Raw genomic sequence first — 14,336 nt, 5'->3', positions numbered from 1 at the left:
TCTTTGAACTCTCCTCACTATTTATTTCAGGATTGACCGTAACTCTTTAAACAGCTCGAGAAGATACATGAGGGAGTGTTGTGGCTCGTCTGACAGTTAGCTCTGTAGAGGCGGGGACTGCAAGTCACTGTAGTCGTTTCCTTGGGGAGATGGCGTGCTGAATGCCACTTCAGCGAGTGAGTGTGGTAATGCCTTTTTAGCATAAAAACATGATATATTTGTCAGCGATAACCTTTTTTTTAAAGATATTTTCAGCCTTTATTTTGACAGGACGGCTGAAGATACGACAGGGAGATATGACATGCAGCAAAGGGCCGCAGGTCAGAGTCAAACCCAGGCCCGCTACATCAAGGTGTAAACCTGTATACATGGACGTCCACTCTACCTGCCGAGCTATCTGGCTGCCCGGCAATAACAAATTTGACAAAGACAAAAAATAAACTCTCTTTGTTTAATACTGAAAGGCGTCTTTACTCAAACTATGCCTTTTTCATTTTGTATTCATGTTCAAGGAGAGCATAGAAAATGAATGAATTCTATATACAATAGACATCAAATCAGCCCCAAAAGACATTAGATCCAAGCTGCCCTAGTTTGTGCAACATTTGGGGGAGACTATCTTGTCTATTTTTGCATGCCTCCAAAGCCCATTCACTATGTGGATTGGCAGCTAGGAGATGTGCTTATTGGGATCAGAGTCATTCACTAGGCTACGGATTAATGTAGATTTCAACAACTCTTCAGAGCCAAACTACATGACATTCACACAATAATACGGAGTTGGCACTGGTAAGCAGTTTCTGTAATAAATGAGGCACAACTGTAGAAAAGATGCCCTCTCTTTCTCTCTCTATGGCTCATTCCCTCAACGCTTTTATTTGTTCTGCATCCGAGGCTTAATAATGGAGCTGTGTTCTTCATTTATTCTCTTTCACTGACTCCTAGGTGCCTTGGCTGTGCAATGTAAAGTGAAGAAATGGCAGAGCTTGGAACAAATGGGGAAAGAAGTGAGGATAAAGGCCCGGCGGTTGGCCTCTCCCCATTGGGTGGGGCCAAGAGGCATCGAGGGATTGTAATCCAACTGACCAGGACAGAGGGAGAGTGGAACAGTCTGGACGACAGTGAGCTCATCTTCTCCATCGACCACGATGACGACTATCCCTCCATATCTCTCTCTAAGGAGAGGCAGTTTTCTGTTGAAGATGAAAGAAAGTTGCAGTCCCAAGCTTTCCATGTCCCGCTTTCGCCCTCGTCCCCTGGCTCGTTGGGCTCCGCCAGTGGCCCCAGCTTCCTCTCCCCGGGCACTTCCTCACCCACCCACCGACCCCTCTCTAGCCTGGTCAAGTCTCTCTCCACAGAGCTGGAGCTTAAAGAAGGCTCTACCCTCAGACCTAGGCCCCTTCTCAGCCTCGTGAAGTCCATCTCCACGGAGATCTCCCGCTCAGAACCCGAAGTGTCGCAGTCAAAATCAGACTCCCGTCTCAACCTCCACCTGTGGAAGCAGCTCACGCAAACAAAAAATCGCAGTACTGGGGACTCTCGCACCGCGCCCCCTTCTCCGAGCTCACACTCCCCTAGTGGAGACGGTCTGAAAGGGAGCTTCTTTAAAATGGAGTTAGAGGACACCAAGAGGAAGTTCTCGGAGGCCATGCACGAGCCCCTGAGCAGCATGTTCAGTAAGATCATGAGAGAGGAGAACCCAGGCAGTCCCAAACACCAGAGTAAGAGCCATGGGGCTCATCATGTCAGCTCCAGAGCGTTGGGGCACGAAAGTAGCACTGACACGGTCCTCTCTGAGTCTCCTGTGAGGAACACTAGAAAAGCAGACGTGGATGTTTTGCCTGTGTTTGACTGGCCTTCTGTCAGACATCCAGGGAGCAGCCACTGTGGCCCCTGCCCTGTGCATCACAACAGACAACATCACAGGGATGAGGAACTGGAAATACGTACAGACGATGACGTGATGCAAGTGTTAGCCGTGGAGCGATCACCTACCCATACAGCACCCCTGGTTAAGACTTCCCCCCTTTCTCAACACCCTCATCCTCTGCCACACATTAGTTTATTCTGCGTGGCAGTGCTGTCCTATGGCTATTTCATCCTACCTCTCAGTCCATACCTCTCTGGCATGGCTCTGGGATTAGCACTGGGCTTCTTGTTAGGACTGTTGCTCATTAGGATGGGTTCCTGCAGGACTCACCGCTCAGATCTTCCATACAGACCACAGACTCTGTTAGGTGAAGGCATTCTGACAGGTGGCACTGTCAGCACTGAGTCTGACACCCTCAAGGTAAATCTGATGATTTGTGAACATATTTCTCAAAATGTCTTCCAGAAATAACACCAGAGAAGAAGCGCTTGTGCATACTCATCAGACTTTGGATTGAAAAAGAAAATTTGATACCACTGTCATGTCTGTCCGTTACAGACAGTTAGCTAGCTGAGCATCTGAGAAAAGTGGAGAAACAGATGGTAACTTGGTAAAGGTAACTCACTTCTAAATGGACTTAAAAAAACATATTTACTCCAAATACAGTACCAAGGCCGTGCTAATTTGTTCTAAAAGAACAGTGCCAAGTTACCGAGTGACTTAAGCACCTTGGCACAGAGTAAAGCTTCTCAAAGTGGCACGCAACTACATACGATGCTCAGAATGCAATTAAAATCTTCAATAATAAAAGCTGCCTGAGCCGCAGTGGTAATTACTGTTCACCTACTGGCTACTGAGCTCGGCAAGGGGCAACCGGAGAGGACAGCTACCACCCAGACACTTTCAGATCTAGAGGCAATTAGTGGGGATGCAGTCAGGAGGAAGCTGTAATTTGTCAGAGCGCGAGGCAGGGTAGGGGGAGTGAAGAGTGGTGGTGATGGTTGGTAATGGGGGTTGTACTGTCTCTGTGATGAGATAATTCCCCTGTTTGGTCATTAGCAGGTTTGGTTTCAGTCTCGTGGCTGTTGACATGTGAATGTCAGAGACGCAAGGTTTGTCACGGTGCATTTACAGTCGTGGTGTTTTTAATTGCGGTCACAATTGTGAATGGTGTTAGCAGATGCTGACATCGCTGTATGAATAAAGTACAAAAGCAATTTCAGTTTAAATAATAGATTGTTTATTAGTTAATTGGAGCATTAGGAGGGAGCATCAAGCTCTCAAAGGGGACCATACAGTATGACACCTTTCAGCAGCAGTCCTAACAGGGCCGGAGTGGGACTCACTCTCAGCCCTGGAGTTTTGTGCCTTAGACCGGCCCACTTTACTTCACGACTATATTAAAATTATGTAAACAAAACCTTATTGTATGAGTCTGCAATGGTGCACTGTTCTCTTCAGCCTTGTAATTCAGTGAATTCTTTGTAAAATATAATTGCCAGCTGTGTGCAAATACAGAAAGTGTTGCTTCACATTGTAGATTTATTAGAAACGTTAACACTATTGTTCTTTACAACACAATATAATGTTTAACAATATCAGAATCTATTTTCTTTGCAAATAAGAGTTCACAAATATCCAAACCTTAAAATAGTATAAAAGACTGAATTATTAAATGTATCGCACTTTAAATAATTCAACATTCTATTCCCTTTTAGTCATGGATTTTGTACATTTACTATCGTTATTTTAATGATGAAGGCATAATGGGTCTATATTTTCACACTCTCTCTCTCTCTCTCTCACACACACACGCACATGCACACACACACACACACACACACACACACTCTTTCACTGATTGAAAATGTAAAGGATTGATTGAACACGTTGTAATGCCAAATAATGTGGCATCATTAACTATCTCACTCAGGGCATGTCATGGCATAGAGCAGGTCTACACCATACTCTTCACCATTAATATTAACTGTAGCTCTTATAATATTCACTCAATAAGCACTCCTACTACCTCATATGGCCCGTGCTTAGTACTAGCTCTTCATTGTCACCGTTAGCAGCAAACTGGACTAGTGGCTACATTTGATTCACAAACACAAACGCTGGTTTGCAGCCTATGTTGTATTACTATGTTTTGTACAAGTGCTAGCATCTTGCAGCTGCTCCTTACTAGCTAGCTCAGCTTACTTACCAGTCTCCTCGTCGTCATTTGGCATTTCACTCTCGCTGGTTTTAGTGGAAAAGTTGATCAGTTTAGTACATCTGGTCAAGTTATTTTCCAGAGTCCTGATGAACACTTCTGCATTTGCTGAAAAGCATTATTTTTTATATTTTAATGCTTTTTCATTTTTTAATTTCACAGGATTTTAAAGCCAGCTAAGTTACACTTATTATGCTTTTATGTCTATCTGGTTGTATTCAAGCATATGTTGACCCAGATAACTCCAGATATTAAAGAAATAGTTTTGGAAAATGTACTTTCTTGCTGAGATTTAGATAAGAAGACTGATACCTCACTGTTTTCACACTAATTATTAATGCTAGAGCCAGGAAAGTCTTAGCATAGCATAGCGAAACAATTAGCTTGGCTCTGTTCGATGCTCAAAAATACTCCTACCGGCACATCTAAATGGTCACTAATCAACACATTAAAGCTTGTTTGTTTAATTCATACATACAGAAACATCTTAAAAACCCTGTTTTGTGGTTTTCCAGGTCACTGTGCAATTCCTCAATGGTAAGCTGTAGCTAGTTCAATACTTTGCATACAACTTAGTCGATTAAGCTAGCTTTGTCAAGCAAGAACTATAATCTCCACGGTACAAACGCGGCTGGCTTTTAAAGGGAATGGAATATGAAACTCTGATTGGTTTATTGCATGTTAAGCCCAAAACACACTTTTGATCACTGAAGACACTAAGTACAACCCTTCTGAACCATGCGCCCGGCGGACGGACCCTTTATTCAAACTAGTAAAAGTGGATTTGGACACGCCCTAAACGCACCTGCGCCATCCGCTTCACGCCATGCGCTTAGATCGTTAACCCTTGTGTTGTCCACCGTCTGTTTCACCTGCTTATCGACCAATTCTGCGTTAGGCCTACATCTTCTTACCCAACTTCATGCCAACTTGTCACTAGTTTTACACTTCTTGTTTGAAATCATGGTCAAGAAACCTCATTTGTATGGAATTATACTCAATTTCTGTGTTTAAAAAAATGGAAATTATGAATTGTTTTTCACTAATTGTTAAGATCAGAGGATGTGGAGTGGCTGATCACAAACTTTTAATGTATGCATGGTTCACTGTATGTCTAAGTGTAGTCAGTATTTAGTTTGCTGTTTTGAAACCATTTCATTTTTTGGAACCAATAATGTTGAATTTGGGCACTTTGATTAAAAGAAACCCAAATGTTCGATACAGAAACTTTGAAAACGGGTCAAATTTGACCCAAGGACAACAGGAGGGTTAAAATAGGGCCCTAAGTGTATCGTGTATGATGCTCAGGGGTGGATTTGCTCTGATTTCATTTTATTAGGACTGGTTTACACACTAACCTTAACCATCTGTGACCTAAAGTGTGTGATTGGTGGAGGTTGTTGACAGCAGCATGCAGCCAGAAAAGGTGCGTTGCCTTGAAGGCCAAATCAGGAAACAACGTCCCTTTAAACTAAAAGCTATATTTTGTTATTTTACATAATATTCTCGATTACTAACATTATTATGCATGACTAATCCTCTTACCCCTCGGCTTGCAGACTCGCCTCCTCTACTGCTTTGGTTTCATAACTAATTCAGCCATATTAAAACAAAATGTATGTTGAAATCCACGAGAGGAGAATTTACCAAGAAAGAAATTGACCAAGTATGATCTTTTTTTTTTTTACAGCATTGTTAGGCTTATTACAGTCATCATAGCATGATTTTCAAGACTGGAACAACAGCAGATCTCGTGTTTATAACTCACTTGAAACTGTGCACGGTGTGGATTGCAATTAACCCTCACTTTCTGCCTTTCCAGGGCTGGATGAATGAGATACATGATTACGACCCAGAAACCTACCATCCAGCTCTGACTCACTCCGTGTTTGCTGCCCTGGAGGGCTCTTGTCTCCGTCTGGACTCCCCGCGTAACAACATCAGCCGCAGGGCCACGTACGATGAGAGAGTCCACGAGACCACCTTTGTCAAGTCACGCTCCTTTCAGCTCGCAAAGAGCAAAGTATGATGACTAAGTAACTGTGTTATGGGAACATTTGTTCTGTATTTGAGGCTGTTTTGTTTTTGTTTTTGTTTTTTAAATTGGGATCTGCAAAGGAAAGTGAAGGCCTGATGTAATTTGGTGTTCCGGGGATGTTCTGATGGTGTATGTAGGGCAGAGCTGCAGTAAACTTAGACCAACTTTATGTATCAGTCACTGTCTTACTAATGAATGCATGGGAATTAGTACAGGGCCTGAACTTGCTAGTAATATCTGAGAGAAAATAAATAAATATAGTGAAAAGCATATTTTAAATCAAGTTTAATGACAAGAAACAGTTAAATAAACTTCTAATATTGGTTCTCTAGAATTGATTTCATGAATCTGACTGCATTGCTCATTGCTGCCTTTTGCTTTAGACACAAAACAAAAACTCTGCCACTGTTCCCCGAAAGGTATCCCTGCTGCCGTCTCTGTTGGCTCGGAAGCGGATGTGGAACCCAAAGTATCCCATCTGCATCCAATTGGCCGGGACAGAGACCTCCCAGGAGGGTGAGGGAGGAAGGTCGGAGGAGAGTCGGAGCGAGGGGCCGGGAGCTGAACCGGCAAGTCCACAACAAAGTTCCTCCAAATACGTCCACGACCTTCCCACCACTCTTTACCTCTTCGGCCGCACAGGAAGAGAGAAAGAAGAGTGGTTCCGTCACTTCCTGTTTGCATCTTTGGAGACAGAGAGGGAAAAGGAGAGGGACAGACAGAAGCCTGGCAGATGTGTGTCCAGATTGGGTACGAGAAATGTTAATAACGCATTAAAGAAGAGAGGGCTTCCATATAAGGCATCTATACAAATGCTATTTATGTGTGGGTTATGGATTACATGCTCCAATTCTTTGCATTATAAAGCCAATCCCTTGCAAAAGAACATGCAAATCTCATGGTTGTTTCGTGACATGACAGGGCTAAGGCATCTGAAAGAAAACAGCTTTGTTTTTGCTGTACTTTGTAGAAAATTACCTACATATATCAATCAATCAAAATGTATTTATATAGCACTTTTCAGCAACCAGCAGGTATCTGAAGTGCTTTACATCAGGAACCAAGTCCAAAACAACACATTATACAATCAAAAGAATGAAGCATATGATACAGTAAAATCAGAAAAGGTTACAAAGAAACAGGAGAATGAAATTGTCATATCACTTCTGTGGGTATTAAAAGCAAGCCTAAACAAAAAGGTTTTTAGTTTAGACCTAAAAAGAGGCACATCTTTTATTGCCCAAATATCAGAGGGTAACTAGTTTTGGGGGCAGCAACTGCAAAATCCTGATCACCCCACCGTTTATACCTGGACATTGGTACTTCTAAAACCAACTGATTCGAAGACCGCAATGTGTGCTCACGCAAAGTTAAAATTTCGGACAAATACTCCAGGGCCAGGCCATTTAAGAAAACAAACAGTTCAAGAAAACAGATCTTGAAATCTATTCTAAAACACACACATTTATATATATATTGTTGATTGGTATGATTTTAAGGATTTTAGTTTGACAAATTACCTATATTTGTTGATACCATTCTTATTTCATGTGGATTAATTAGTATTAGTATCAGTATTAGTATTAAGCAGGAACAACGGGTTAGCTTAGCTTAGCATAAAGAATGTAAACAGGGGGAATCAGATCAAAGTTCACATAGTCAATTTTGTATAATTTCCACAGCTCTAATTCACCATACAGAGACTCACTACTTACTACTACCACTCTGGTGCGCTTAGCTTCTCCTCTTTAACAGAAAGGTCTTCATACAAAACTCAACATATCCCGTGGACCTATGACAAGAATTCTACAAGACCTTTAATGTTAAAATCAAAGATACATTCATAGTAGCCTAACATTGTTCCGTGAAAAGGCAAAGTAGGCAAAGTAGAACAGCTGACTCTTACTCTGCTGATGGAATGAACTCATTTTCTGTGAATGGTCATTATAACCATAACCAACAACGCTGCCTGTAATCTCCCAGGTGACCCAGCATCGGCACAGAGCGTAAATGTCCAAGGTAATGTCCCAAGCAGCAGAGGCTCCAGCTGTGAGGACGACGCCCCCTTCACACCTCCAGTCCCCTGCATCCCTGCGGCTCCTGTCGGTCAGACCTCCAGTAGCACCGGGGGCCTTTCCCTGCTAGACTACCCCGGATACATGGCTCGCCTCCTGGCCACAGAGCAGTTCACCCCCCTCTCCAGATCTGGAGCCAGCAGCACAGCAACAAGCCCCACTTTTAAGGGAAATGTAAGTCATGCTTGCAGACAGAATTAAGTGAATCAAATGAAGTGAGACTGTGGGAACATTCCAGAGCTGGACAGTTTACATGTGAACATGTTTAAAGAGTAAAGTGACACAGCACAGTGGTATAAAATGGCGTAATTATTCTACAGTTCTTCCTCTGTTTTTAGCTCTAAATTGGACTTAACCAGCACTTTTCTTGTCCTTGCTTAGCTTTTACTCAGTTGTCCTTTTTTCCCTTTTTCTCCAGTGTACCTGTGGTCTAGCAGAGCACCCTGGGACAAGCCAGACTACGTGGGCTAACGCTCTAATTGGCCGAATCTTCTGGGACTTCCTGCGAGAGAAGCACTGGGCCGATGTGGTTTCCCACAAGATCCAGAAGAAGCTGAGTAAAATCAGAGTGCGAGCAGCTTTATTTAAATTTACAGTAAATTAACTAAACCATAAGTGTGATGCATTTTATATCATTTAAAAACGATGCTATATTCTTTCCAGCTGCCTTACTTTATGAATGAGCTGACTCTGACCGAGTTGGATATGGGCTGCTCCATGCCACGAATCACCACTACCTCCAGACCAGAGGTCAACCACAGAGGTTTGTACAAAATGGAGATAAAACATGGCGAGATAAAGAAAACCATACACCAATATGCAAACACACGCAAATGCAAGAGATGAGTAAGAAGATGGCCTGTTGCTCATGTGATTACAGCTGAGTACTGCAGAGCATCAGATCAGAAGTTGTTATCCTGTTGTAATCTCACAAAGCAGGAGAGCCATTACGCCACAGCCTTCGGAACATATTGGCTTGTGTGTGTGTGTGTGTGTGTGTGTGTGTGAGTGAGTGAGTGAGTGAGTGTGGGTTTGTGTGTGTTTCAAAATCAGAGAATCTGGCAGACAACACTCCTAATGACGAGCGAAATGAAAGTGTGTCAGCATGCGTCTAGGTGTGCGACCTCCTGGTTTTTTGTTTCTCCGCCCAATTCGCTGTTACACAACCGCCCGTCAACAAATTATCCCGTCTTCAGCTCCTAAAGGGGATTTATAATCCCTCGTAATTTGTTATAAATTTAATTTCAAGGCTCGATAATCACTGTGAAAGCTGTTTAATCCGCCCACTAAGCAGTGGGTGCCCAGATTGAGCTGTGTGTTGGTGAGTTTTGTCATGATTTCGCTGGTCTGGTGTTGACCCCTCTGCAGGCCTGTGGGTGGAGATGCAGCTGGTCTACACTGGTGCCCTGCAGATGACCCTGCAGACAAAGTTCAACCTGTCCAAGCTGGGGAAGGAGGGCGGTCAGGCTGCAGACTGTACGGCTGAAACCGGTGGCCCACGGTCAGTACCACACACCCACACACACACACACACACACACACACACACACACACACACACACACACGCACACACAATGCAAACATGATCAAAATAATTGTTTGGGAATGTCTGTTTTCAGCTAATCCAGTGAATCAAATACCTGCAAATAAAGATTCCCTGATATTAAAGGGGTTTTCAGTGATTTAGTATTGCACTTCCATAAAGCTGTGGGATTTCATGGAAGTGAGAGACAGATTTTTGTTTCAACACAACCTCAAACCTAAAAGACAGAATAGGTTGATGGTCAATGACTCCCAAAACGACATCAATTAATCTATTCTGAAATCTATTTACTGCCATCGTGCAGTGGTGAAATTTTGAATCGTGTCTTTTATATTTAATGGTTAGTAGCAGTTTTAGAAAAGGAAGGTAATGTTGTGCAACAGAACTAGTTATGTTAAGGCAACAGGGCTAAACTACTATAATCAGAATCAGAATCAGAATCAAAATTGGCTTTATTTGCCAGGTATGAGGACACATACGAGGATTTTTTCTTTGGAACACCGTTACTCACACTGTGCTTACACATACAAAACAACCCAAACAAAAACATACACACTAATATATGCACGATATATACACACTCTAAACGAAAACAATATAGAGGCATGAGTGCAATGAAGAGATCAGTAAAATTATTCATGAAGATGTCATTACAGACTAAGGTCTGTAAGGTCTGGAAAAAAAAAAAGGATTTGAAAAAGTGATGGTTGTTAAGGTTAAGATTTCACATGGGACATAAACCTCCTTCTCCTGAGTGAAAGTCCTGTGTTTGAAATTTTTGGTGATCCCATGCTTCACCTCGCTCCCCTCGGTTGCTCTGGTGATTATTACTACAGCCACAAGAAACTGAATTTGTTACGAGCTGCTTACACAATCGACTTATGCGGTCGTTTTCTGGGTGAGGACGGTCTGTATGCCCATATGCAGAGTCTTACTCAACTGCACACTACGGCCCTTTGATGCATGTCATTCCTCCTTTCTCTTTAGAGAGCTCTTTTCAAAAAACCAAAGGAACACATCATACAGAGCTGTGTTAACAGGCTGAGTAGTACTCTTTGTTATGAGTGAGCTGCCCTTTATGCGTAAAATCTGTGGAGTGGCCCTTTAAAAAAAAAAATCATTTGAAGGTGGATTTCATCACATTGTCCAGGTCAAGTAGCAGGAGTGATAGCCCACATAACACAAAAAAACCTGTATTTTCATTCTCATCATAGCATTAATATAAGCACCTACACGTCCCTCTTTCTATCCCTTTATCCCTCTGGTCTGTCGTCTGATATTTAGAGCAGAGCGCCGCATTACATAGATTATCGTAGACCTGCCGGTCATAGACCTCAGAGGGGGGGATTACACTCCAGGCAAAACTTGTGTTTGTTTGTGATCTCTTTTTAAGCCGCTGAGACACTTTTACAGAAATTGCAAGATTTGTTCTTAAACAGAAGTCAATCTGATGGTTACATGTCACTTTTGTTTTTATTGGTGCATATCATACATTTTGTCATCCAGTTGCCTGTTCCTAACTTGTCTGCCCGTGCATCCCGCCAGCTGCAGGCCCATCTTCAGTGTGTTGGCAGACAGTGACGAGGAGTCCTCCAGCGCTGGTTCATCTGATGAGGAAGAGCTGCTTCTCTCTGAGCCTCAGGGTCCAGTGGGGGAGAAGGGATCCACGCCAGCCACCGATGGGTAAATGCTGGTTTAAGTAGTACAAAACTACATTCTGGCCATGTGTTTCCTTAGTACAAAACATGTCAGTTTATTACAATACTAACTGCTTATTTCACTCTTTTCAAAAGTAGATTTGTTAATTAAAGATTACAAATGTACCATCAACTGCTACTTTTTCATGATATGCAATTAAAAATTCTTTGTGTGAGGCAGAATGTGTAACCTTTAGTAAGCAACCCCTTTAAGTGTTACTTCTACCCTTCTGTGTTGTGAATACTCATGTTTCCAATGCAGAAAAGAACGTGCGCTGACATCACACTCCAGATGGCTGTCGCTTTCCTTTTTATTTCCATTTCAGACTCTCAGCTCCCCTCAAATTTAGACTTAGCTTATAAACACCAAATCTCCTCTCCTCTCCTCTCCTCCCCTACAGCACAGGGAGTGGAAAGACTGGATGGAAGATTTTGAGATTTGTGGACAAAATCGCTAAATCCAAGTATTTCCAGAAGGCGACAGAGAATGAGTTCATTAAGAAGAAGTTCGAGGAGATGTCCAACACCCCTCTGCTGCTCACTGTGGAGGTTCAAGAGCTGTCAGGGGCTCTGGTAGTCAACATCCCACCGCCCCCTACAGACAGGATATGGTAAATACTGAGGCGTTGGAGCAGTTTCTGTCCAGGCAATGTAATGGTGACACTGTAAACTACCTTAAATCCAGTGTGGCATTTTTGTTATGTCTTGCTGCCATTAGCTCAAGAGCAAAGCTTGGTCTAGCTCTTTGGATATAGACGTTGATATTACCTTCCATATTTCAGAATAAATTGTGGGCAGTCATTTCACTCGGTACCAATGACTACACATCATAAACGCACTGCAACTTCCGAATCAGCCATTTTCAAAGTCATATACAATCACAGTATTCAAAAACCTGTTGTGTTTGTCACCATTTGTGTGTGACTCATTTTTCACATCTTCACACCTCATGTCCTGCCAGTTTAATGATTCTACCAATCTATTTGAGTTGAAGCCTGTTTCAAGCCCTGAGGCAACAAACGAGACTAAAACGTGTTTAAAAAACAGCAATTCATTAAAGATGTGGTAGATTTGATTCTGTTATGATTTCCTCTGTAGGTACAGCTTCTGCGTGCCCCCCAAGCTGGATCTGCACGTCCGTCCCAAACTAGGGGAGCGGGAGGTGACTTTTTGTCATGTAACCGAGTGGATTGAAAAGAAACTGCAGGATGAGTTTCAGGTAAAAAACAAAAATAAAAAAACAAGGGATAACAACCTCTACTTTCTACAAGGCTGTCATTGTCTTAGCATTCCTCCCAATCATGTTACTTCTTCTCCAGAAAGTGTTTGTACTGCCGAACATGGACGACATCTACACACCACTGATGCATTCTGGGGTGGACAGCCCTCAAGCCTCCCAGCCCCTGTCCTCTCAGTCCCGACGGTCCCAAAACTCCTCCACGGAGTCCATAGAGAGGATCCCACCTGAGGTCCCTGGGGCAGAGCCACACTAGTGCCTCATGTTGATGAACAAAGGAGCGCTGACCCTTCAAATGGATTCAGTATGGTATATATTCACAGTGAGAAAAGTTACGTTCGCCCCTATGGACTTCAGTGGCAGACTCACTAACCCTTGTGTTTATATCTGAACCAGGAGTTTCTGAAGCTCTGACGTTTAGCGCTGCAGGCAGTGTTGTCGAGTCCGAGGCAAGTCGCGAGTCCCCAGCATTCAAGTCCGAGTCCTACTCACCAAAGAAGAGTCCTAGTCGAGTCTCAAATCCAGAGAACAGCGACTGGAGTCCGAGTCCAGGACCCGAGTACTCCATCACTGCCTATTACACGTAAAAGTAGTCGGAAACTTCATCCAACTTACTAGTCCTATTTCATGAATGCTCAAGTCCATATTCATAAATCCTCGAGTCCGAGTCCAAGTCATGGTGCGTGAGTCTAAGTTGAGACACTAGTCCAGAGAATAGTGATTCGAGAAGAAGTCCAGGACTTTAGTACTCCATCACTGCCTGCAGGGGTTTGGGTGACTGATGCAGAGAGATGGTTTGTTTACTGTACAACCAATTTCAACTAATACCTTTTAGCAAATGTAATATATATATATATATATATATATTCATTCGCTGCTTTGATGTTTACAGCTCAATGTCACTTTGGATATAAGATGATACACATTATTAAATAGAAACACTTGCCAGTTTTATTTTATTTTATTCTCTTTTAACCTTGAGACACAGTGTTCTCTATAAAGCTTTTATTTCCCTATGAGTTCTTTTATAAAAAAAACAGCAAAAATGAAATCTATTAAGGGACCTTGTTGCAGTCCCTTTACGTACTTGAATTAATACATGTGCAGAACGTTCACAGATCGCTCTATCTCAGAAAAATCAATTAAACGTAACATTGCTGTATGTTCAAAGGCACCATTGGTGTCGGCCTTATTCATTTGTTGCTTCTGATTTGCCATCCTACGCTGTCCTCATACAAATATACTGTTCACAATGTTTACTTTCCAATGAATGCCAAAGGCCAAAAACCTGTGTGACAACTTCTGGACTGATGCTGGCTCCTTTGTTGGTTAATATCTACAGTATTCATTTGCATCTGCAAAACCATTAATTAACAATTTAACCCTATTAACCCTTTATTAACAAGGCATTACAATATTCAAAAGAGAAGGGGGTATACAGCATGTAATCATTTATCAGACTCTTGAAAATAAAGCCGAGAATAATTCATTTTATTATACATTTTCCAAATGCAATATTATGGATGTGTTAAGGTTGCATTTTTGCAGGGTTATTAAGTAAAGAAAAGCAAAGGGTGATATGATTTTAGGGAAAAGCTTTCATATTACAAGCAAAAAATAGTACGTTTATTTCACGCAATATGACATTGTGGATTTA

The 14,336-nt window shown here is 42.3% G+C and overlaps 1 protein-coding gene across 1 annotated transcript in view; it reads left to right on the top strand.

Moving 5' to 3' along the window:
- tex2l (testis expressed 2, like) overlaps positions 1 to 13,623 on the top strand; it is a 17,357-nt gene extending 3,734 nt beyond the window's left edge. The window contains exons 2-12 of the mRNA XM_032502771.1: positions 946 to 2,290; positions 5,911 to 6,111; positions 6,546 to 6,876; positions 8,110 to 8,375; positions 8,620 to 8,769; positions 8,865 to 8,964; positions 9,570 to 9,702; positions 11,291 to 11,428; positions 11,844 to 12,053; positions 12,541 to 12,661; positions 12,762 to 13,623. Coding sequence (XP_032358662.1) covers positions 977 to 2,290; positions 5,911 to 6,111; positions 6,546 to 6,876; positions 8,110 to 8,375; positions 8,620 to 8,769; positions 8,865 to 8,964; positions 9,570 to 9,702; positions 11,291 to 11,428; positions 11,844 to 12,053; positions 12,541 to 12,661; positions 12,762 to 12,935 — 3,138 coding nt within the window. The 5' untranslated portion in view covers positions 946 to 976 and the 3' untranslated portion in view covers positions 12,936 to 13,623. The remainder of the gene's footprint in view (positions 1 to 945; positions 2,291 to 5,910; positions 6,112 to 6,545; positions 6,877 to 8,109; positions 8,376 to 8,619; positions 8,770 to 8,864; positions 8,965 to 9,569; positions 9,703 to 11,290; positions 11,429 to 11,843; positions 12,054 to 12,540; positions 12,662 to 12,761) is intronic.
- The last annotated feature ends 713 nt before the right edge of the window (positions 13,624 to 14,336 follow it).

Source organism: Etheostoma spectabile, chromosome 21 (genome assembly GCF_008692095.1).
Source record: "Etheostoma spectabile isolate EspeVRDwgs_2016 chromosome 21, UIUC_Espe_1.0, whole genome shotgun sequence".
NCBI lineage: Eukaryota > Metazoa > Chordata > Actinopteri > Perciformes > Percidae > Etheostoma > Etheostoma spectabile.
The sequence above is the reverse complement of the archived record's forward strand: the minus strand, read 5'-3'. Positions and strand labels throughout refer to the sequence as shown.